This window comes from Arvicanthis niloticus, chromosome 14, assembly GCF_011762505.2.
Source record: "Arvicanthis niloticus isolate mArvNil1 chromosome 14, mArvNil1.pat.X, whole genome shotgun sequence".
NCBI classification, from domain to species: Eukaryota; Metazoa; Chordata; class Mammalia; order Rodentia; family Muridae; genus Arvicanthis; species Arvicanthis niloticus.
Window position 1 is genome coordinate 23,038,347 of NC_047671.1, and position 22,925 is coordinate 23,061,271.

Genomic DNA, 22,925 nt, shown 5'->3' on the forward strand with positions numbered 1-22,925 from the left:
TTAGGAGAGGTTGGTTGCTGTCGGTTGCCAGGCAGGGAATGCTTCTGCAATCTTGCCAGGTGTGGCCACTGGGGTTTGAGGTAGAGTGTTTTTCTAAGTATTGATACTTAGTAATGAGAATGAGCTAGAAGTGGAGGGTTTCAGGTTCCAGAGGACAAGGAAAGCAGGTTATAGCACCAGCATATGCTTAGTCCTTTGGTAATGGGGTCAGAGAGGGAGAAAAGGCCACAGCAGGTGATCTGCTACAGAGCTGGGGATGAGACTGGGAGACTGGGTTTGGAGGAGAGAATGAAGATCTGATGGTCACCTAACTGCTTCATTGGAAAGCTTGATCAATGGCTTTCTGAGGAATGTCATCTGGAATTGGCAGCTAAGACAAAGGGTTGGTGTAGCTAGGAAGTGTGTGGGAGAAGAGCCAAGTAATTCACTGGAGATGGGAGAGAAAGGAAGGGGAGGCCACAGCAAGTAATCTGCTGCAGAACTGGGGATGAGATTGGAACATTGGATTTGGACTAGGACAGTGAAGGTCTGAAGATAGCCTACCAGCTTCCCTCCAATAGGAAGCAACTTATGCCTGATACTGTAAACCTATGTGTGGCTCATATGGTTATAGGCCCTATAGGAGAACATATATATGACAGTTTCCTAAGACAGTTTACTTCCTAAATAGATTCTAAATACTTAAATTTTTTTCTAAATACGTATTCATATACACACAGATAAGTGTGGCTACCCTTCAAAGATAGAAACTATCACCACAGAAATCCATAATGCCAAATAGTCCATATGGATATGTCACCAAATCCATAATGGTCAAAATGCAAATAAAACCAGACTGTGGGGTACCCAACAGTGGGATACATCTACAATGCAACCATAAGACCCAAGGCTCAGGTGATACTGCAGAAGAGATGTTGCAAAAACTGTAAGACACAGAGGACTGGGATGTCTGCTGTGAGGTAGAAGGTGGTTGCCTAAACCAGACCTGCATAATGACAGCCCCCAGGTAGCATTCTGATGCAGGTGAGGGAAACTCACATGGCCTCAAGCCTAGATGAAGAGCTACGGCTTCTGAGAAAGGGAGAATCATTCTTCTTCAGCATCGAACAGTTTGATAAGTTATCCAATCCCAAACAGTCAGCCCTAAATAAATATACATATGAGCAACACTTAGCGGAGGACTCACCAGTGTATATACATACACATACGCATATGTAGGTAAAAATAATAAAATAAAGAAGAGGTCCGTGCTTTAAGAGAAGAACATGGGTAGTGTTGGAGAGGGGAAGGATGTATATACAGTACTCATGTATAAAATTTATTTTTTTAAAAAGAGCTTAAATAAAAGAAAAGAAAGTGCCAAGAATGGCCTATGTAATGCTGAAAACTCAGCTGGAGGAGTTACAAGGCTAGATGCCACAGCCTTGTGTAACACTCTGCACTTAAGATGTAATCATTGGCGCAGTGATAAGCAAACTGACCGTGGAACCAGAGTCCAAAATACACTCATATGAGCCTGTCAGCTGGAGTGGAGAGAAACCACACTGAAGACCAGTGAGGAAAGGAAGATACATTTTTATAAATGTTACTGAGTCCATTGAATATGCATGTAGGAAATGCACATCTCCATGGGAAATCAATTTATAACAAATGCAGGTTAGAACAGTAATACTCGCAAAAGAAAATATCTTTGTGATCTCAAAATAGGCAAAGATTTCCAACAGAGCATAGAGAACTGTATTTCCACCTTAGTGGGAAACCTTATATGCGGTTATGTTCAGTGTGGTTTGATTTGTGCTCTAGAAAAAGATTTACTAGTAATGGCTTAGAGAGTCTGGAGAGAAGAAACTGGGAGGTAGAAAAAATACAAGTAATCACACAGCCCTAAGGACAGTGTGCTGCTGACAGCCCAGACAAACTAGAATTGTGTGTAAAGTGAAACAAATCATTTTGTGGTTTTTCAGGGGTTTTTTTAATCATCATAAAACAAAACTGGACAGCCATAAATATGCTAACAATACAAATGCTATGAAAATTCGAGGATCTGAGTTTAACTCCAAGAACAGACTGCACATAAATATGGAAGGAGAGAACCTACCCCATAGTTGTCCTCTGACCTCCCCATGTGTACTGTGGTACATGATAAACACACATACACACACGTCATACACACACACACAAAATAATAAAAACAAAATAAAATGCAACTCGTTCATCGACTCTGCTCATAGCATATTAGCTTGCAATAAAACTACCGAGTTCTCTTTGAATACACTGTGTCAAGGTTTCAAGTATTTGGAAAGCCTTCGAAATTCCTTTTTTGAGAAGTGAACTTGATTCAACCACCTAAAAGGTCCTAGGGCTCTTTTGAGATGCTCCCGGTGGGCTGAGACTGTTAGTATTCGTGATCATTTCTGCGAAAGTTCACAAAACAAAAGCCAGCCACTGAATTGTAGATGCCTTTATTCATTAGTTTATTATGGGCTGGCTCCACAAGGTTTTCTAAGTCACAGAAGGTAGTCCGCAACTCTGGGACTTGAAAAATTGGTAAAAATTGAAAAAGTGGTAATCACGTTCCCCCGAAAGAACTAAAGAGCTGGACACACCACACCTCTACTAGATCAAGTCTCCGTCCTTGACCCCGTGACTGCCGCTGTCCCCGTCCTGGTCCCCGCCCATGTCCCTGCCCCGACCCCAGGCTGCTGGAGTTGCGAGCTCCTAGGCCAGCTCCTCGTCCCAGTCTTGCCCCACCCCTTCTGTAGCTCCGCCCACAGATCCTCACAGTCCTAATGCCCCCCCCCCCCAGGATAGAGGCGGCCAGGGGCGGGGCTCATCGCTGGCCCGCGGGTCTCCCGGGCTCCACCAATCAGTGAGCGCCCTGTTGGCCATCCGCGGCTCCAGAGCCCCTCCCTCTCCCGCCGGCCTCTGCGTCCCAGAATCCAAGATGGCGGTATCCAGGCGGAGGGGCTCCCGGGCTGGAGCGCGGTCGTTCTTCTGCGCCCTGCTGCTATCTTTCAGCCAGTTCGTCGGGAGCGACGGCATGGGAGGCGACGCTGCGGCTCCCGGCGCCGCGGGCACCCAGGCCGAGTTGCCACACCGCCGTTTCGAGTACAAATACAGCTTTAAGGGGCCGCATCTGGTGCAGAGCGATGGGACCGTGCCCTTTTGGGCCCACGCGGGGAGTAAGCCGGGACTGGGGCGGGGAGGCGGGTTCCCTCCTTGCCTTCCGTCTCCTCGGTCTATCTCCCCAATGCCCTGCAGTGCCGAGGGTCAGCTCCAGCCTTGCATGCCACATGCACTGGGGCAGGACTCTCCAGGCAGCCCCAACTCCAGGTCCCCCCGGCCGGCAAGTTCCCCGCGTGTTCCCGAGTCTTCTCACGTAGCTTGGCCACCCACTTCCAGTCTTCCCTTCTTTCCTTTCCTTTCAGTACTTTCTGATTCAGAGGTGTTTTGTTACTTTCTGCAGTTCCTTGCACTGAAACCAGCTTCTGAGTGTCATGTTACCTTACACCCCAATGCCACGTCTCAAGGGTACACTTTCCGTAGCCATAGCAATCTGAGACCAGTTCCAACAGCCTCCTTCTGCTTGCTTGTTTTACGGAGTTAGCAGTGGTCAGGTTTGCACCTAACTTCCCGAATGCTCCAAGATAGCATAGAATGTTAGAGTGATTTTTAGGTCTTTGGATGTCGTTCTTTAAATTTTGAGATTACACCAAAGAATTGCCTCTCAGTGACAGTGTGTATAGTCTTTGATCTTTACACTGTAACTTTAATGTTAGTGTCTTTATATAGTTCATATCTTTTGTATTGATTGAACTTGGTCTAAGAATAGACTCATATCCTCTCTTTTAAGACTTAGAAAAAAATGAGATCATTTCTGCTTCAAGTTTTATTCACCCTGACACAGATGACAGAACTGTGGCAGAGCCCTGCCCTGGTGAGAAGAAAATGTATCTGCACTTTTTAGTGCTGATGTGTCACTGCTGACCAAAGACTGTCAGTGGCACTTGTTCCACAAGCTCTTCAGGGGCTGTCAGATACATCCACTAAAGCAAATAGTAAATATCTTCTGTTTTTGTGTGTAACTGAGGGTTCCTTTATAGAAGGCTTTTCTGTATCATTTGACGTTGTCCGGAGACTGAAACAAAATGCTTCATTTCTAGAAAGTAGTGGCTAAAGCACACTTCTAGGAAGGGCCATTTTCCTCAAATTAATGTGCAGTTATCGGGAGTAAATTTTATTGAACTTAATGACAGAGTCATTATGTAGTTGAAGCAGAGTGTAATTATGCTGTTAACTTGGTTGGTTTATTCTAAGCCTTCTGGGCTTAGAATGCTATCAAGACAGCATTGCTCTGAATACACAAAGATGATGAACAAGATAACAAATGCCGGTTTTCAGATCTTCTCTTTCTGTTTTTCTTTTGGAAATGATGGGGAATGTGTTGGCAGCGCTTCTTCACTTGTGCACCTGTCCATCACCTGTCTGCTCTTCTCTCTTTTCCACTCAACACGTCAGCAAGTTCAGGATGTTAATCAGCTCCTGACATTAGTTATCTTCGATCTCTTTTTTTAGAGCCACAAGCAACAAATAAATCTAGACTATTTTGAAAGAGGTCAGAATAAAAGGCTAGAGTTGCAGCTCGGTTGGTAGGGGGCTTGCCCAGCATGCACCAAGCCCTGGGTTCAATCCCTAGCACCAGGTGTAGTAGTTCACATTTGTAATCCCAATACTGATTTCACTGGGAGGTAAAGGCAAGAAGATCAGAAGTTCAAGGTCATCCTTGGCTGAATTTAACTTCAGTCTGAGCTAAAGATGGGCATAGGGGTTTGTGTCTAATGTACTCTCATGCAAGTGTGTGGTTAGACTCAACTGGGATGAATGGCATTGGAATCACTTGCTTTCGTGGTTACTGTAATCTTTAATCTTACAGTTCTATTAATGCTGTTGTTCATTTTCCTCCTTTCTCATTTATTCTTGCAACCCATCATTTGAAACAAAAAACAGAGACACTTAGGATCTAGTTTAAACACAATCCATTAATTAGGATCACATAGATGTCTTTTGTAAATCTTACGTCCCTTTGAACTGTCAGCACACAGCCTTGAGCTCAGAAGGGCAAAAAAAAAAAAAAAAAAGATAATATTCTGTAGCTGTTTGTGACTGTCAAAGCTCTCACCTTCATTCTCTTGTCTTGAGCTGTCATAGGCAGCCAGGTGATATCTACCATATAGATGGAACAGGTGACTGTACAGACAGATGAAGGTTCTTGGACAGTAGGCTCAGATCTTCCAGTTCTGTGTCTGGGGCTTTTCCCCTAGTGATCTCCCTCCAACCTTTGAATGTTTGAACCAGCAAGTACACTAAAGTACTCAGCTTTCTTTTCTACATATGAAGTGTTTCCTTTCCTAGCCTGAGTGCCAGAATGGTTACACTCTAAAAGAGTACGTTCTCATTGTTCAAAATTAGGCCTTTTAGATGTCTTAATAATTAGTCAATGGTAGGAAGATGGAAGGATTTATAAGTGGACCTTGTTTTATTGTGTCCCAACTTATCACATTTTGCAGAGACTGTGTTTGAGGTTGAGGTATTTTTAACAGACTGAAAGTTTGTTCAAAAGTCCATGGTGCTTGTCCACTCTGCCAGATGATCTGTAGCAGTTTCAGTCAGTGGTATTGTTGGTTTTGGTTTCTGTCTCTACGATCCTGGGAGTCAAACGCAGGGCCTGTGAGTGATAAGACAAGTGCTCTTCTGCTGACCCACGTGCCGATTCCTGAATATGTTTTGAAATTAAAGCCTACTCATTGCTATTTCAGATATGATAATGTTATACACTCAGTAGGTAGTGTATAAATGTAACTTTTAGATACATGGAAAGCAATGTAAAAAAAAGGGTGCTTTGCTTTACTGTGCCAGTTTGAAACTGAACCAGCATTACCCTCCCCCTGTGCTATGCCTATATAAGCATTTATACTCAATGACCTGCCTAAGGTCCAACAGTCATATGTGGCTGAACTGGGACCTGAGCCATCTACTCTTGAGTGTCACTTGTTTTCTCTGAGAGTCCACTGTAGTTAAAGAACTGCGTATTAAATTAAAATTTAGCTGGCCTTATTCCTGGGAAAATGTTTATATGCAGGATATTTTGCATGTGATTTTGGAATGTTTAAAGAAATCGTCAGGCCTGGCCCTTTCATTTCACACATGAACATTTGATGAACCCGTGGAGTAAGGACATAATTTGATCAAAGTCACAGCTGAACGAGGAACAGCTGAACCTGATTCCTTGTGATGGGTTCTTGTCATAATGGTTCTTCTAACATTCGTAACTGGTAAAATGCATTGTAGACTTTTAATATTGGGCAGATTTTGGATGTAATTTTATTAAAAAGAGATGAAAATCAAATGAAGTTTGCCTTTCTAATTGAATATTTATACAATATAATCTGATTCCCATTTCCCCCCCCCGTCTCCCTCCAGATCCTCCCCATCTCCTCATCCATCCAAATTTATGCTTTTTCTCTCTTTAGAAAACAAACTTCTGTCTCTTCCGAAAACAAACAGGCAAAACAAACAAATAAGTTTTTTAAAAACACAGAAAAAATACCACAAGAAACAGACATACGCACAGAAAAAAAACAAAACAAAAACGTAAGAACACAAAATCAGAAACCACAGTATAAAAGCAAAAGTTTTAAGTCCTTATCTCTGTCCTTGGCATTTAGTATGTGGGTGTAGGCTTTCAGATGTATTTCTCTTTTCAAAGTCATAGCTGTCAGCATGAGAAGCTATTTCTAACAAAATGGATGTACAATATGAAGGTAAAATTTGATCCTTAAAGCTGTGTAGCTGCTCAGAGGTAATCTGTGGAGTTGTGCATACTTACAACTTAAAGCTTTTCTTTTCTGATTCCTACCACAGATGCTATCCCAAGTGCAGACCAGATTCGAATAGCGCCGTCATTAAAAAGCCAACGAGGTTCCGTGTGGACCAAAGCTAAAGCAGCCTTTGAGAACTGGGAAGTGGAAGTGACATTCCGAGTGACCGGACGAGGTCGAATTGGAGCTGATGGCTTAGTATGGTCATTTTTGTCACTCGAGTGAGCATAGCTGCCAAGCGCCATTGGCTCCTAACTGGTGTCCCTCTTACGTTTTCTCAGGCAATTTGGTATACAGAAAATCAAGGCTTGGATGGCCCTGTGTTTGGATCAGCTGATACATGGAATGGTGTTGGAATATTTTTTGATTCTTTTGACAATGATGGAAAGGTATACTTATTGTTAAAACCATTAGCCATTTTCCATGTTAATGTATTTCCAGCACAGTTAGGCTGTGAAAAGGTGTCTTACTTGACACCTTAAATTTAATAGTAAAGAACTTGGCTGATGGTCTGAGCATGGTAATTAGTCTTGGTAACAGAGACTAATTATTAGGAGCTTTGTAGGCACGACTAATTTACACTAATTTACAGCCATGGTGGAGACCTAGCTCTTGAGAACCTATCAGTGATTCACACCCTGCATACGTATGCTTAGTAAATGTGAAAAGTCAGCATGAGTCTTTAGATGGGGGGTGGGGGTGGGGGTTGGGCGACACCAGTAGCATTTAGGAAGCTGTGGCAGCGCTCACATGCTTGGCTGCAGCCAGCTCTCACACTTGGATCCGCTCCTATGTCAATTACTTTTTGATCGGGTCAGTTTTCCTGATATTGTTTTAAAAACAGTTAAAGCAAACATACTTAGATGCTGAAAATACTAACTCGTGGCTTGAAAGCTTTAAGATTGATGTTCTTCCTGTTATCTGGCTGTTTACTGATCTTCAGAGCTACTGTTACACATTAAGAACTTTTAATAGCCCCTTGAAAGCTTAGGCCATACTACTGTAAACATTTCAGAGCCCTAGAATCTTAGCAGTCTGAGATCTCATAGCAAATGAAGAATGATGAAGTTTTCGATGAAAGATATTAAAATATACATATTCTCTTTATTTCTAGAAAAATAATCCTGCTATAGTAGTTATAGGCAACAACGGACAAATCAATTATGACCATCAAAAGTAAGTGTGATTTCTGCATTGTTTCTTATTTCAACTTCTTTTTGGAAACCTTATGAAATACATTGCTTCAAATCTCAACACTCTTCAAACAAAATCAGATTATCCCTTCTTTAGCTGTTGTATTGCCACTAGGTGAAAAAGCATACATTTTCTTTTTGTTTTGGAGTTCTTTCTGTGAGCCACACTTTCCGTGTTTATTGAAACATATCTTTCAAAAATAAATTAGCTTTCACCAAATTGACGAGTACCCAGTCTGAGCCACCATTTTTCAATGTCAGTGTCACTTTAAGACAGTCAGTGAGGTACGGAGTCTCTAGGCAGTGAGTGTAAGCACATTGCTTCTCTGTGCCTGGCTTTGCTCTTTCCTATCTTGGAGACTACAATGCTGGCAGTTTTTAATAAACCCCGAGGAGTGGTTTAAAATAGAAATGCCGAGGCCAGTTCTTCAGATTCTGCTTCAGCTGGCTTGGAAGGAGTTTATGTATCTCTAAAAACTCCTCGAGGGCCTGGGATATAGCCGAGCTCCCCAGGTGACTTGTATGCCATCTTGGTCACATATGTAATAGTGTATCCCCCTCCCTTCAGTGCGTGTCATAAGCTTTGTTGTAACTTGGTCTTTTTGAATCTACAGTGACGGTGCCACTCAAGCTTTAGCAAGCTGTCAGAGGGACTTCCGTAACAAACCCTATCCTGTCCGCGCAAAGATTACCTATTACCAGAAAACACTGACAGTAAGTGACAGTGATCAAATAAGTAGTGCTCTAATACTGCTTTTGTTTGTTTGTTTTAATTCTTGACAGAAGGTAATGTACTTAAATGTGGATTTCCACGCATTTGTATGTATTGCCCTAAGACAGCGGTTCTCAACCTTCTTTAATGTTTTAACCCTTTAGTACAGTTCCCTATGTTGTGGTGACCCCAACGAATAAAATTATTTTCTTGCTCCTTCAATTTCTCCATGTTGGTAATGGTAATTGTGCTACTGTTAGGAATCTTAATGTGAATACCTGATATGCAGGACATCTGACATGTGACCCTGCTAAAGGGTCCTTTGACTGCCAAAGGTGGTCGTGATGAGAACCACTTCTCTAAGACACCAGAAGTAAGTGTATCTGGTATATGTGATCTTCTGTGGTGCAACTTTGTCAGTTAGTTTCTGATTGGTTAGAGAAGGCTTAAGCACCCAGCTTGAAGATATATAGAATAGAAACATAAATAAGATAGGCCATTGTTCCTGAATAGCTTGTAGACCGTAGAGGGAACACAGCCACCAGACAAGGCACAGCAGGAAGGAATTGTCAGCTTGGAACCTGGACCCTGAGAGATGACCCTGGGAAGGTCTGGAAGGGGTTCTTAGTTGAGATGCAACTCAAAGCGGGAGTAGGAAATTCGTATGTGTTCCAGGCACAGAAAGCAGACAGGGCCTTCAAGAAGCTGAACATTTGTGAAAGCCAAGTAGTTCACTGTAGCGTGAAGATAAAGGGCATTTCTGAAGTTGAGTGGAAAGGCCAGCAGGAACCATTCCTATGAGTAACTTCTAAAAGAGTTGGCATTCTCAGCCAAAGTGAAATGATAGCATTTACAATTTGAACAAGTGACTTGTTAAGTTTCACAATAATGTGATATGAACAAAAGCTGAGAGGATTTGGGCTTTTTGGCCCTGGAAGTTCCATGCCTGGTGCTTTGTGCTTTAAATGCAGCTTTCAGACAGTTCTGTGAGATTCATCTCTCCATTTGCAACATGGGAAATTGAATGTGGGAAATCTTAAGTAACTTGGACAGAACTGTAATTTGAATCCGGATATCTGCAGGACTCCATTTACTGCTGACTTGAGGTGATAGATGCCAAAGGTATAGGAGACATGAGCAGCGTTGTCTCAGTTGCTCACCTTGGATAGTCTAGATGAATTGTATTTCTACTGGGTGACATATTCAGAGTGATCGTGGCTGCTAAGGCTTTGTAAGACGAGAACCTACTTTACTGTAGGTAAACAGTAGTGAGTTTACTTTAAATTACCTGTTAGGGGACTGGGGAGATGGCTCAGCCGATAGAGAACTCACCATGCAGGCTTAAGAGCTAGAGCTCAGAATCCCAGAACCTATGAAAAGCTGAGAAATGTGGCCACTTAGAATCCCAACACTCAAGAGACAGGGCAAGGTGGCTGGCTGAGCTCAGGGATCAGATGAGGGACCCTGCCTCAGTACAAAAGATGTGAAGTGACTGAGGAAGCTACCCAGTGTGGACTTCAGGCACCATGTACTCACACACATGTAAGCATGCACACATGCGCGCATACACACACACAGTGTCTATACACACAGTGTCCATACACAGACACACAGTGTCCACACACACACACACACACACACAGTGTCTGTACACACATGCACGCACACACTCAGTGTCTATACACACATGCACGCGCGCACACACACACACACTGTCCATACACAAAGAGAGTCACGACAGCAGAAGGAGACAGTAGTGGTTAAGTGGGTTTTACTAATCACAGAATGCGGAAATGTACTTTTAAATGTCTATTGTAAGAATATACAACTTCAGTATGTGTTCCTAGGTCATGATCAATAATGGCTTTACACCAGATAAAAATGATTATGAATTCTGTGCCAAAGTGGACAATATGGTTATCCCCACACAAGGGCATTTTGGGATATCTGCTGCAACAGGAGGTCTTGCAGGTAAATCTTGCCATCTTTTCATATTGAAAGCTTGTGAATGAATCTACTGGTAATAGTATGGTTAGGCAATGTAGACTGTTTCACTCTTGAAAGTCTTTGAAGCCTTCCCATCGTCCGTTCTACAGTCTCGGCAGTTGGAGCTGCAGGAATGCATGCCAGTCACACCATTCATTAGGTGCATTTTGTAGTGAGTATGTAAAGTTGAGGATATAAGAAGTTAATTCCCAAATGTTACAGGACACTTGAAAGTTGCTGTATCATATAGAAATGAATTTGGAAACCCAAGGAAGTATTATTTGGGAATAAACTTTAGATGAAAATAATTACTATTGTCCACATACGTTAATAAATGAAGTTCCTCCACACTAATACTGCCTTTATTCATACGGCACATTACCGTTTTAAATACTGCCAAAACTATAGATTGTTCTATACAACCAAGCAAAGAGGAAGATGTATAAACATGTTTTTCCAGCTGTTTGCCAAGTCCAGATGAAGGCTGTTTCTCAGGGTCACACAGCCACCCCAGAAAGTCCAGGTCTGGATTTGTGATCCTGACTGCTGAGCACATGGCCTCTCCTGAGGTCACTCAGTCCGTAGTGCATCGTGTCTGCTTCCCTAGCCACCTCTCTGGATCTCCCCAAGAGAGGCAGACATAGAAAGATGCTGCACACTTGAAATAATCCACTCTGTACCATGGAAGGGGGCAACCAGGATGGGTGGCACAGCTGCTCACTGCCTTGAGGTCCAGTCTCCTCAGTTCCTGCCGTTAGCTGAAACAACTTGATACAGATTTGACTTACATGATTTAGGGAAAATAAAAGTATTATTGTTGTTCAGTTGAGAAAAGCAAGCGTGAAAGGCCAGAGCTGGTACTTGCCAAAGGAAAGGTTTTGGAAATAGGTGGACAGGGGGGTTGAGTAATTTGAACACATTATCCATTCAGGAGACTGGGAAAGCGTAGGAAGAGCCTTTAGACCCTTACCGTTCTCTCTAGCTGAACCCTTCTGCTGTGCTGTCTTAGGGTTAGATGTTTGGAGTAGTTCTGATATCAGTCTTTCCTAAGTAATAAGTATAAATACCTGTCACGTCAGTTCTCAACTGTGAAACAATTGGTCACAACACTTGCTGAAGCAGTTTTTAAATTTATAGATGACCACGACGTTCTTTCTTTCCTGACTTTCCAACTAACTGAGCCTGGAAAAGAGCCAGTGAGTATACACTTTTTTCCAAACAGTTAATTTTTAGTTCTCAGTGGTGTTACTCCAGCTGTAGATTCTGAGAAGGCTGACCTCAGTCTGGGTCTTGTTTTGGTTTACTGCCATTTGGTCTTACTTTCTCCTTGGCAAAACCGGTGTCTGTTTAGTGGCCATCTCTTGGTGCTATAGTGCTAAGTGAGACAGATGTTTACAGTAAATGCTCATTAAATGGTAACTATGATGTTGGGTGTTATTAAAACCAAGAGCGAACTGTCTACAGTGTAAGTAGGAGATGATCTTGAAGCTAGTGAGGACTAGTGAGTGTGAGCACAGGCATCAAGCTGTCTCACCGATTCCCTTACTTGTGACCTGTTCTTTCTCTGAAAAAGCCTACGCCAGAAAAAGACATTTCAGAAAAAGAAAAGGAAAAGTATCAAGAGGAGTTTGAGCACTTCCAGCAAGAATTAGACAAGAAGAAAGAAGAATTCCAGAAGGGCCAACCTGACCTACAGGGGCAGCCAGGTACGACGTAGCTGGGGTTGTTGCTCTCTGGAGGACACTGGGGTCTGCATGCCGCCCTCACCTCTGCTCTCAGACCAGCACACTCAGTAATGGAGGGGAGCATTGGACAAGCAAAGCTTGGGTTATTCAGGGTTTAGAGTGTGGCTTGTGAGGTAGGAATGAAGAACACAGCAGAGGTGTAGGTGAACAGGAGCCACTGTGTTGGAGTTTGGTGAGGATGGCATTGCCAGATTCAGCACTGTGTTCTCTAAACTAAACAAATGAACAGCCATGGACAGCACTGCCCTCATGGATAAGTGCTACATAAAAGCATCTAAGACCATTGCCTCCTTTCAGTGTTACATACTTTTATCACAGTTTTGGTAGATTTATGGATATGTTGGAATTACTGGAATTTTCTTGCCCCATCACCCTGTGTTATCTTCCTTTCCCTCTGAACCCCATCTCTTTTACTAGTCCATTAGCGGCCATACCATAGAAGAAAGGGACGCCCTTTCCCCAGCACCGAGTCAGGCTTCTCAGGAGTGAGCAGGGCCTCCTGGGACTCTGTGCTGCATGATGAAATGCTGAAAGGCCAGTGTTGTACAGCTCTGTGTAGTCATGCTTGCAGTAGCTGTGTTAGGAATGGATGGCAGTAGTTCATGGCACTGCTTCCCATATTACTGCTCCTGCAGTATTTCTGTCCCCTCTACATGTCCTTGGACCTTGGGGTCAGTGATGTAAATGTCGTGTTTAGGACTGTCAGAACTATTATGAGCTTAAAGCGAAGTGGTACCTGCTTCTTTCCCCTTACTATGGAGAATCATGGACTTTAATGGTGGGAAAAGTTAAAATGCTACTTAAAGCCCAAGAAATTGAGTCCTTATCTGTTGTTACATTGTCAGTGCTTAGAATATGCTGGTTTTTTATATCTGGTTTGCTCCCTATCAGCTCAAATGATAGAGACTGTACTTGGTGAAGCCTGTGTCTAGCATTTGAACACTGTAAACTACAGTTCTCACAGTGATTGGTGGTATGATAAACATTGTGTAATTTGTGCCTGTACCTTGCAGCTGCTTGTGGAAGGTGTACAGAGAACACACTTGGTTGTTGGCAGTTGTGTGTACCTTAAGCATCACCACATCAGAATATTTTTTCCACTCCAGAAAGTTCTCTGGCGCCATAAGTGTACTCTCTACATAGCCTATCACTGTTTTAATTTCTGTTACCTTCATAGTAGTTCTCCCTAGTAAAATTATATAGTATGTATAAAACAAAAAAAAAATATTTTAAGTAAAAAAATTCAGATAAGTTTATACCCCTGTGTTGGTCATGTTCTGGTTTGGGTATTTGTCAACACTTGGCATGTTACAGTATTTCAAAGTCACAGATGTATAGAGAATTGTAATTGTGGTCACTTTTTAGCGGATGACATCTTCGAGAGCATAGGTGACCGGGAGCTGAGGCAGGTGTTTGAAGGACAGAATCGGATTCATCTGGAGATCAAGCAGCTTAACCGGCAGCTGGATATGATTCTTGATGAACAGAGGAGATATGTGTCTTCCCTGACAGAGGAGATTTCCAGGAGAGGAGCAGGGACCCCAGGACAGCCCGGGCAGGTAAGCTCATACACAGTTGTTCCAGCCAGAGGAGAGTCAGACAGCACTGGGCTCTGTGTGACCAGTGGATGCTAAGCTACTTGCTTGTCCTATTTCCCTCCAGGTCTCTCAACAGGAACTGGATACAGTCGTGAAGACCCAGCAAGAGATTTTGAGACAAGTGAATGAAGTGAAGTAAGTATCCACCAGTCATGTTTCAGTGTTCTGTGCCCTCGTCCTAATGAAACAGGGTGTGCCTGCTCTTCCGTCAGGTGCCCTTCAGCCGGGTAAGCTGCACATCCTAGGGTCATAGGAGTAAACATATGCAAACTGCCAAACGTCTACATTTTAAAAAGCATCATAAGCTCAAAAAAAGAAAAAAAAATGCTTTTGCCAAGAGGTTTACTGGAGTGATTGAGACCAGGTGAGTGCCTCTCTGGGAATTATGGGAAGAAAGTGGAATGCCTTGTCACAACTCCATGAGAAACCCTGGGGGCAGGAAGACATTTGCTGTGGCTGGATTGGAAACCAGGCAAGCTTCCTCAGGGCCTTCTTTTTGATTCTATCTTCTGACCTAAGACAGATAGGCCAGAGGTTTTCGATAGGAAGGAGATAGCAGTCTTTGGATGGTTGAGTGGTAAATTTCTAATAAGGATGGCTGACATCCAGCCAACATCCCCAGTGTCTGTGACAGAGAGAGCAAGCCTTGTGTGTTTTCATAAGCTAATGCTTTAGCAAGTCTACCCAGAACAACCCTTGACCTTGAGAATGTCAAGGTGAGTGTTTTAAGGTCTGAACAAGTGTCCAGGACCAGCTTAAACAGAGCAGGAAGCTGAAAAGACTCAGCTGACAACTGGAGATTTGTATTCTGTTCCTTGTATTTAAGAAACTTTTTCTGTTGTTAATTCACAACTCCCAAGTGAATACTTGCCCTATTTGAATCAAATGAATAGATTTTTTTTTTAAAAGAAGTTGACAGGGTTGTATAATAGTATTTTTTATTTTGATACAATATTTTAAAAGATTTATTTATGTATATGGATGGTTTTGGCTAATATGTATGTCTGTATCATGTGCATACAGTACCCTTGGAGGCCAGCAAATGGTGTAGATCTCATGGAACCGCAGTTAGAGGTGGTTGTAAGCTGGCATGTGGGTGCTAGGAATAAAACTCAGGTCCTCTGGAAAAGCAGCGAGGATTCTGCTTTCACAGGTTTTCCTAGCAACTGCCCAGCTCATAACATGTGCCATGTAACGGTTGGCAAATCATAGGCAAGTGAATGAGTGCCTAGGAATCTATTCAAAGGCGAGTCTTTGTGTACTAAAAATGTATATCATAAGCAGGTTTGTGCTTCTGAGATGTAATAATGTTAAGTGTGCGCTTATGAGAAAGTTACACTATCCAGGTTAGTCTTATACATGTTTTAGATATATTAAGTTGTAATCCTTAATTGATGTTTTAAGGGGAAAACTTAGATGCCCATGCCATTAAGATAAATTGCAATTGGTTTCAGACTGAGAAAACCCCAGGTATTTTGTGGTTAGTGTTAAGTTTGCCCTGCTCATTCAAGTCAGATGGAACTTTCATATTTAACGTATTTACACACACACACACAAACACGCACACACACTAACCCATGGTGACATAACTCTTGACAGTTCTCTTCATTTCTTTCATAGTTCCTGCTTTTTACACTAAAATTCACACAGAGGAAGTAAGGGTAAGAACTTGATGGATTCATCTAAATAGACCCGCTCACTATTGCTGATAGAAAGTTAGGAGCGAACCCTCCTCACTCACCGAGCCAGAGTAACCACGCACAGTAGAGTGGGAAAGTTTACTGTTGGTGTGGTTTTGGCAAGGAAGGATTGCAGGAGAGGCACATGCTGAGGAGGGGTGTCATTTGACTTGCCCTTTACTCTAGTCCACAGATAGGAGGCAGGGGCTGTGTCTAGAAGACATTCTACAGACGGGCTTACAGTTGGAGGATCATTTCAGGGAACAGAAAGGACCAAGACAGATGAAGGAATAGGAGAAAATAAAATCAGAAAGATGGCAGCAACTTAGTGTTTTATCTACCTTAGGAAGCTACCAGACTTGAGGGCGTTTGATGTTGTCAGTGGTAACACGTGATGACAGCTTTGAAAGTGCCACTAGCTAAAGCCCCATCGTTATTTCTGGTGCATTCATCCCTTTCTATAACAAATCTGTCCTATTTACTCTGTGATTGGAGTGTCTTATTGCCATGCTGTCACTCATCCACAGGGCTCAATGGCTGCTCTGCCTTAACTGTGAGCAGTGGAGTCACACCTCACACAGAGCAGTCTCCTGAAGTCAGTATGTAAAGATGCCGCCTAGTTAGGAGACTCACACTCCTTCAGAGATTAGTGCTGCTTCATCGGTTGACTTCCTGGTTGTGTTTTGGGTTTGTACCTGAGGGCCATTTGCTGGAGCACCGGGAAATAGAGGCAGAGTTCACTTGTGTCAGGAGTCCCTAAGACCAACAGATTCTCTGACTTGTCAGAGAGTTCAGAGCTGCTGTGTTCCTGGCCGTGGTTTGTTACAACAAAGAAACAATCATAAAGAAAGCTATACAGGACCCAGGAGCTCCCTCTGTCCCTCCCAGAAGCCTCCCAGCACACAGGCGTGGATTTCAAGTTTTTATTTTACCATGATTTGAAAGTGATACGTAGGTATTAAAAACTGTACTGCAGATCTGCAGATTTGGAATTTGGAATACTACTTTTCCCAGGCTGTAGTATGGCTATGGATATGATATGGCAGTGATGGCACCTAACATCAGATTCCATTCAGCCAGTCAGTCATGTGGTCAACAGTCAAAAAACTTGTGTGTTTTTTAAAGATCTGATGTGTTGAACTTAGAAAAATGTAACCGCTTGAAATGTATAACTGAAAACAAAAAACAAAACCCTTGTGATTTCAAAGGAATTTTGTGTTCTAGGAACTCCATGAGTGAAACTGTGCGGCTGGTTAGTGGCGTCCAACACCCGGGCTCAGCAGGCATCTATGAGACAACTCAGCACTTCATGGACATCAAGGAGCACCTGCACGTGGTCAAGAGAGACATCGACAGCCTCGCACAGCGCAGCATGGTACTTGCTTCCCTGGGTCATGGCCTTAAGCAAGTGCTCACGGTCATTCCTAACTACCTCAGCGTTCCGAGAGCCTTGGCTCGGGGTTTCTAGGTAAAAGTAGAAGTCTGTCTGTTCTCGTGACTGCTTGTTGAGCAAAAGCAACCAGTGAGGGCTTTTATGTGTGAGTATTTGCATTACCAGAAAATGAAAATATTTCTATTCTCATTTTAATATCCTCTATAATCCACATTTGGCAATTTATATATGAATATAAGATAGGGTTTTTTTTTTATCTTTTCATTGAAAATAGGCATTTTTTTTTTTCAGTGCAATATATACTGATTATGGTTTCCCCTCCTGCAGCTCCTCCAAGATGCTTCATTTGGTAACAAGAAATGTTCAGTTGGGGCTCTGTCTCCCCAGCTATTTGGTGATTGTATTTAGATCACCTTAGTATTAGTGAATATTTTAGGAAGTGTCTACTGTTTGGGTTTCCATGCAGCTCCTCATGTGGCCTTTAGTTTTAGCTGTCCCTCATTTTTTCTCTCTCAGCTGTTTTCTGTCTCCCTCTCCACCTGATCCTACTATTCCAGTCCCTCCCCTTACCCTTCCATAACTGTCTATTTCCTCTTCCTAATGTCCAGCCCCCTCCCCTTACTTAACTTTTTAACCTCTATGATCGTATGGATCGTAGCCTCTTCTCAGGAACGTAGCAGGCAACATGTGCATAGAAGTGGATGCACACCATATTTGTCTTTTGGCCTGGGTTGTCTCAGGATGATTTTTTTTTTTTATAACTCTATCCATTTACCTGTGAATTTTGTGATTTCATTATTTTAAATAGCTGAGTGACAACCTTATCTTGGGTCTCATTTTAGTGAAAATGCTTTGAGTTTCTTTCCATTTAAGTTGACATTGCCTGGGGCCTTGTTAGAAACTGCCTTTATGATGCTTAGATATGTCTCCTGTATCTATATACTTGAGGACTTTTACCATGAAGGGGTGTTGATTTTGTTAAAGGTCTTTCGTACCGCTTAGTGATGATCATGTTCTTGTCAATCATGTCATTTCCTTCCTGTTTGTGTTTTCACAGACTTCACTAGTGGATTTACTCATACCCTCTTTAAGAACCACACACAAATTTCTTATAGCCATTTCCAAGTTCTTTCTTGTGCTTCAGCTATATTGACTGTCTCCGGGCCTACTGTAGTAGTTTTGCCAGGCTCTGGTGGAGACATAGTGAGCTTCCTGGCTGTTACTGTCTTTATGCTGGTTTCCAGGCATCTGGGCTTGGGATGATTGTGATTCTGGGTGTTGTCCTTGTTGGGTGAGTTTTCTGGTCCTTGACTTCTGTTGCCCCCTCTGGCTCTTAGGAGTGTACGGTGGCTGTGCTTTGTCTGGTAAGATGTGCTTCTGGGTCCTTGGCAGGTGTAGTCAACTGAGTATCCTGGGTAGACTGGTTTCTGGGTGTTTTGAGTTGACTTGTAGGAGTGGGGATGAACTAGAAGAGCTGGAAGCTGAGAGGATGGACTGGAGGAAGAGCGGGAAGACTACCCTCTGTGAGTGACCTGCTTCAGTGCTAGGAGTGGAGGGTAGGAAGGAGAGTGAAGATTGCCTTCTTAGTCCCTGGTGGCTGTGCTCAGTGGGTTTCCAGGGGGAGAGAGGCTTAAGTTGTTGGTGGTGAGACAAAGGTAAGAAGGCCTTAGGAGGAAATCTGGATGGAAGGTGTTTTGATCAGACCCATTCCTGCCCTCCCCTCCTGCTGCTCCTACTTTTGCCCTCCTCCTTTCAGGTACTCAGTAAACCCACTGAGTCCACCTAGTGCTGCCTGTGTGTGCATGAGGGCCACCCACCGGAGCACTGGCAGCTCATGAGGGACAGTAGCCCCAAGGAGAAATGACTCCCTCTCCCAGTAGGCATTCAGCCTGGGTAGGATTTCATTAGCCCCTCTCCCATTGGTGCTGGGATTTTAGCTGACTTGATCTCCTGTATTCATGTGAATCTATGTTTTTTAAAAGTATATTTCTTTGGTATATTTTCACCCAACATTCTGATCTGAAAATTTCTGGCTGTTTTGTTCCTGTTTCACATCAGTTAGTTTTAGAGATTAGATAGAGTTAAATGAGACTGTGTTGAATGTTCTTCTCCTTCAGTGGCCTTGTGCACACACATGTGGTTGGTCCTAGTCAAGTTTAGAAGGAGCAGAAGACTAACTCCTTGAAATATCTTATGTTTTTATATCAGCAATAAATGACATTAACACGACTTTCTCCAGGTCATTAGTAAGGGAAAACATCTTAGTCTTCAACTTCCAATCTTGTCTTTCTTTACTACCTACAGGCCTTGAATCATTTTTGCAAACTTGCTTAATAGTTTTCTTATTGGCCTTGGTTTTTCATCCAAATCATTATATTTTAGTTCTATTTGAAGATATTTTCCCTCTTTGTTGCAGTGGCCTGCTTGGTACTATGGATGGGCATGTCCCCAAAACTCTGCCTCATAGATGCAACTAGATTGAGAACAACTATCTTGAGTCATCTTTGTCTCTGATATTTAATTAGCTCCTTAAAATATCCTATCTTATGGATCTCAGAAGATACAGTTTTCCAAAGTCAGTCAGGTTTAGTGTTGTGAGATTACAAAGCATGTGCCCGGAGACAAAATTCTGTTTAAGTAGTGTGTTGGTAAGTACCATGCAGTTTATTGTATGAACTAGAACGTTTTTGGGCATGAGGTCTTTGCTGTTAATTATTATGCCAGTACAGAAATTATGAACTGGACGTATCTGGAGCAGTGGGAGTCTGTGAGAACCCCAGTCTCTAGAACCTTGAAGGGCACTGAAGTCATTTGTAGTAAAGTTGGGCAGCAGGTGGCTCCATGTTGATGACTTGATGGTGACAAGGGGGAATGCCTTATGTCAGCTGCTCTTTGAAAGAAGAAGAATTTTTAAAAGATTACTATCTTTTAGTTAAATAGGTAGAAAATATTTAGGGGAATGGGTAAAAAAAAATACTTGTTTAATTAATGAACTCTGAGTTGTATAAAATTGACATTTATGTCTTTCCAGACCATTATTGACTAATTATAATACAAGTTCTTTGCCTTACAGCCATCTAATGAAAAACCAAAATGCCCAGATCTCCCACCATTCCCGTCATGTCTGTCTACGATCCACTTTGTGATATTTGTAGTGGTGCAGACGGTGTTGTTCATTGGCTATATCATGTACAGGTAAGTCTCTTGATAACACTTGACCCAACATGGCTTTAGATGATATGCCTTGTGGAGTTAATGGGACCTTAATGTAGCTTTCCCTAACGTAGACAGTTCACTTCAAGGCAAACTAGTCCATTGGGTGAGCATGCTTAAAGTGTGTTTGCCACACTCTGTCATTTTCTACTTCTGAGGGTGTTGCTAGTTTTAACAATCCCATTTCTTTCCCAGGTTAAGTGTATAGAGCATCTGCCAGATTTTTGAGTTTTGTTTCTTTTTTAGGACTCAGCAAGAAGCAGCTGCCAAAAAATTCTTTTGACCTTCATTTTCCTATATGTACATCATGTATGTATGTGCAAATGTTGTCTTTTTGAGGGAATTTAGTATTTAAATTGCTTCATAGTCTAAGTTATTAAATTTTGTATAAAATTTAGCTCTTTGAAAACATTCATTTTTCAGTAAAAATAAATGTTAAAGACAACCACATTTTGTTCATAGTACTACATGTCTTTAGATTTCAGTTAGTCTGTGGTGGGCAGAGTGCAGCCTGAATAGAGTAATGGCAAGTCAAGACCTGAAGACAGTCAGGGTGGCCACTGGCTGTGGGTGACAGACACCCTCTGTGTCTCTGTTATTGGAGGGTTCTTTATTTATGTAAATAAACTTGTCCTTTTCCCCCAGAATATGAGGTCTAAACAAGAGCACCCTATTCATCTAACCAAAGTCAGTTTTAGAAGTGAGAATTCCCTAATACAAGAGTGGAATTAACCATCCTTTGGCCCCAATGTAGCTCCTTCTGGGATCTGAGACTTGTCTGAGAGCTTTAACCTAGATGCAGGAATCAGAGCATTTAATGAAGTGCTTTTCCGCTGTGTTCAGTGTGTATTTCACTTTTAAAGGAAACTTTGGTGGAAAACCAATAACTACTATTTCCCCATCATTTGGTGGCAACATTCCTATGACGATGATTTTTAATGCGCATTTTTCTGGTAGTGTATTCATTCGTGATGGGCACTGTACTGGAAATCTTTGGTCCAATAATGTCAATGATATTACAGAAATAATTTTTATACTTCTAATTTGTGAAATTTATTTCTCCCATTTTGTCGAACATGTAGTTTAGCTCCAATTGCATGTTCTGCAGCTATTTTAATTTACAGGACTTACCAGTGCATTCTGGTTTACATTTAATCTATGTAACCCAAGGTTTATGACTTGCAAACTCATAAATAGAGGGGGCTGTAGTGGAAGCAGCTTTGAGCTATTAGAAAGCAAATTTGTAAAGTAAATACTTAACTGTTTGTCCTTTAAACACTAGAAATAAGGGTGTGAAACGTGCATTAGTGAATTAGCCAGGAAACATTGGGCTGGAAAGAGTTGCTGTCAGCACATAGTTAGTCGTAGGTATTTGAGAAGCCATCTGTGACATTTTAAAGTGCAGATCTCACTTTTCTTTTTACAGCTGGGCTAGACTTTCGCTGGCTTCAAGACAATTACCTCTTATTAAAGTAATGGTGTCGTTTGCTATGGGATCCAGAACAGCACTGTTTAGTACATACGCTACTAAATTGTTGTAAGCCTTTGTAAGTTTCCTCTCAAATGTCATTTGCAGATTGGTCTGACAACCAAAAATCTATATAAGACTTTATGAAGAATACTCTACATTGCGGCACTACCTAACTTGCACCACATGTGCAGTCTCTCCTTGCATTTACGCTGACATTTATCCTAGAAGTGTCCCAGTGCACTCACAGTGACTCCACAAAACTCACTGCAGCACAAAGTGCTCCTACTTTGTCCTCTGTGGAGCTAGCATTTGACACTCACGTTCTAATAGAGTGTCATCTTTCAGAACTCACATATATTTAAAAAAAAATTCTAGACAAGTGTCAGGTTGTAGACTATGAGTCTTGGGAAAGCTTCCTGAGATAAAGGCTACCAAAGCCAGTGTTACAGTCCACAGTCACGTGTGCCTGAATGCTAAAGGAACCCCAAATCTGGGCAGTGTACATTTTCAGGCGAAAGTCCAAGGGGAAGTACACTGGTCATTCCTAATGTGACTGCAGACAGTCAGTGTAGCAGGAGCAGGGATCCTTTTATGTCTAAATTGCTAAAAAAAAAAAAAAAAAAAAAAATCACTCATCAAGGTAGTTCGCATAGAATATCTGTCTTTATTTGTTTTTCTCAAAATCATTAAATCTAAATAGCTCACTTCTGAGCAAAACCCTGCTCTGTGGAAAATTATCACTGCCAGACTCCTCCATTTCTGTAGTGTCTTGTGTGATTGGAATAACTCAACTTCTCACACCAGCAAGTGTTTTACAGGTGCCTTGGATTAAAACAAAATTTATTTTAAAACTTAAGTCTTATTTATAATGCCACTTTTAAAAGCAATCTCAATTATGTAATTGCTGACAGGCTTGTTTAATACACTGCTTGTGGTAGAATTATTTAAATGCTTTTGTCATTTAAAACTTCACCGTGAAGTCACAAACAGTAACCAGTGTTTTATCATGTATGGAAGGCACATCAGTGTTTTTCAGAGTATGTCCCATGGACCAGCC

General features: G+C 42.1%; 1 protein-coding gene across 1 annotated transcript; it reads left to right on the forward strand.

The window, feature by feature from the left end:
- Positions 1–2,915: 2,915 nt before the first annotated feature.
- Lman1 (lectin, mannose binding 1) lies at positions 2,916–22,215 on the forward strand. Its single transcript, XM_034517855.2, has 14 exons — positions 2,916–3,182; positions 6,922–7,076; positions 7,160–7,267; positions 7,993–8,054; positions 8,686–8,785; positions 10,631–10,754; positions 11,907–11,965; positions 12,343–12,475; positions 13,880–14,073; positions 14,177–14,247; positions 17,016–17,166; positions 20,258–20,379; positions 20,644–20,706; positions 21,824–22,215. Exons 1-13 carry the CDS (start codon positions 2,945–2,947, stop codon positions 20,678–20,680), a joined length of 1,554 nt encoding a protein of 517 aa, XP_034373746.1. The 5' UTR covers positions 2,916–2,944; the 3' UTR covers positions 20,681–20,706; positions 21,824–22,215.
- The last annotated feature ends 710 nt before the right edge of the window (positions 22,216–22,925 follow it).

Bases quoted from the DNA above. Each gene is read 5' to 3' on its own strand.
- Lman1 (XM_034517855.2), top strand. From the start codon at position 2,945: ATGGCGGTATCCAGGCGGAGGGGCTCCCGGGCTGGAGCGCGGTCGTTC. The intron at 7,268-7,992 runs GTATACTTATTG...CTTTATTTCTAG, and splicing joins CTTTTGACAATGATGGAAAG to AAAAATAATCCTGCTATAGT. The intron at 11,966-12,342 runs GTGAGTATACAC...TCTCTGAAAAAG, and splicing joins CTGAGCCTGGAAAAGAGCCA to CCTACGCCAGAAAAAGACAT.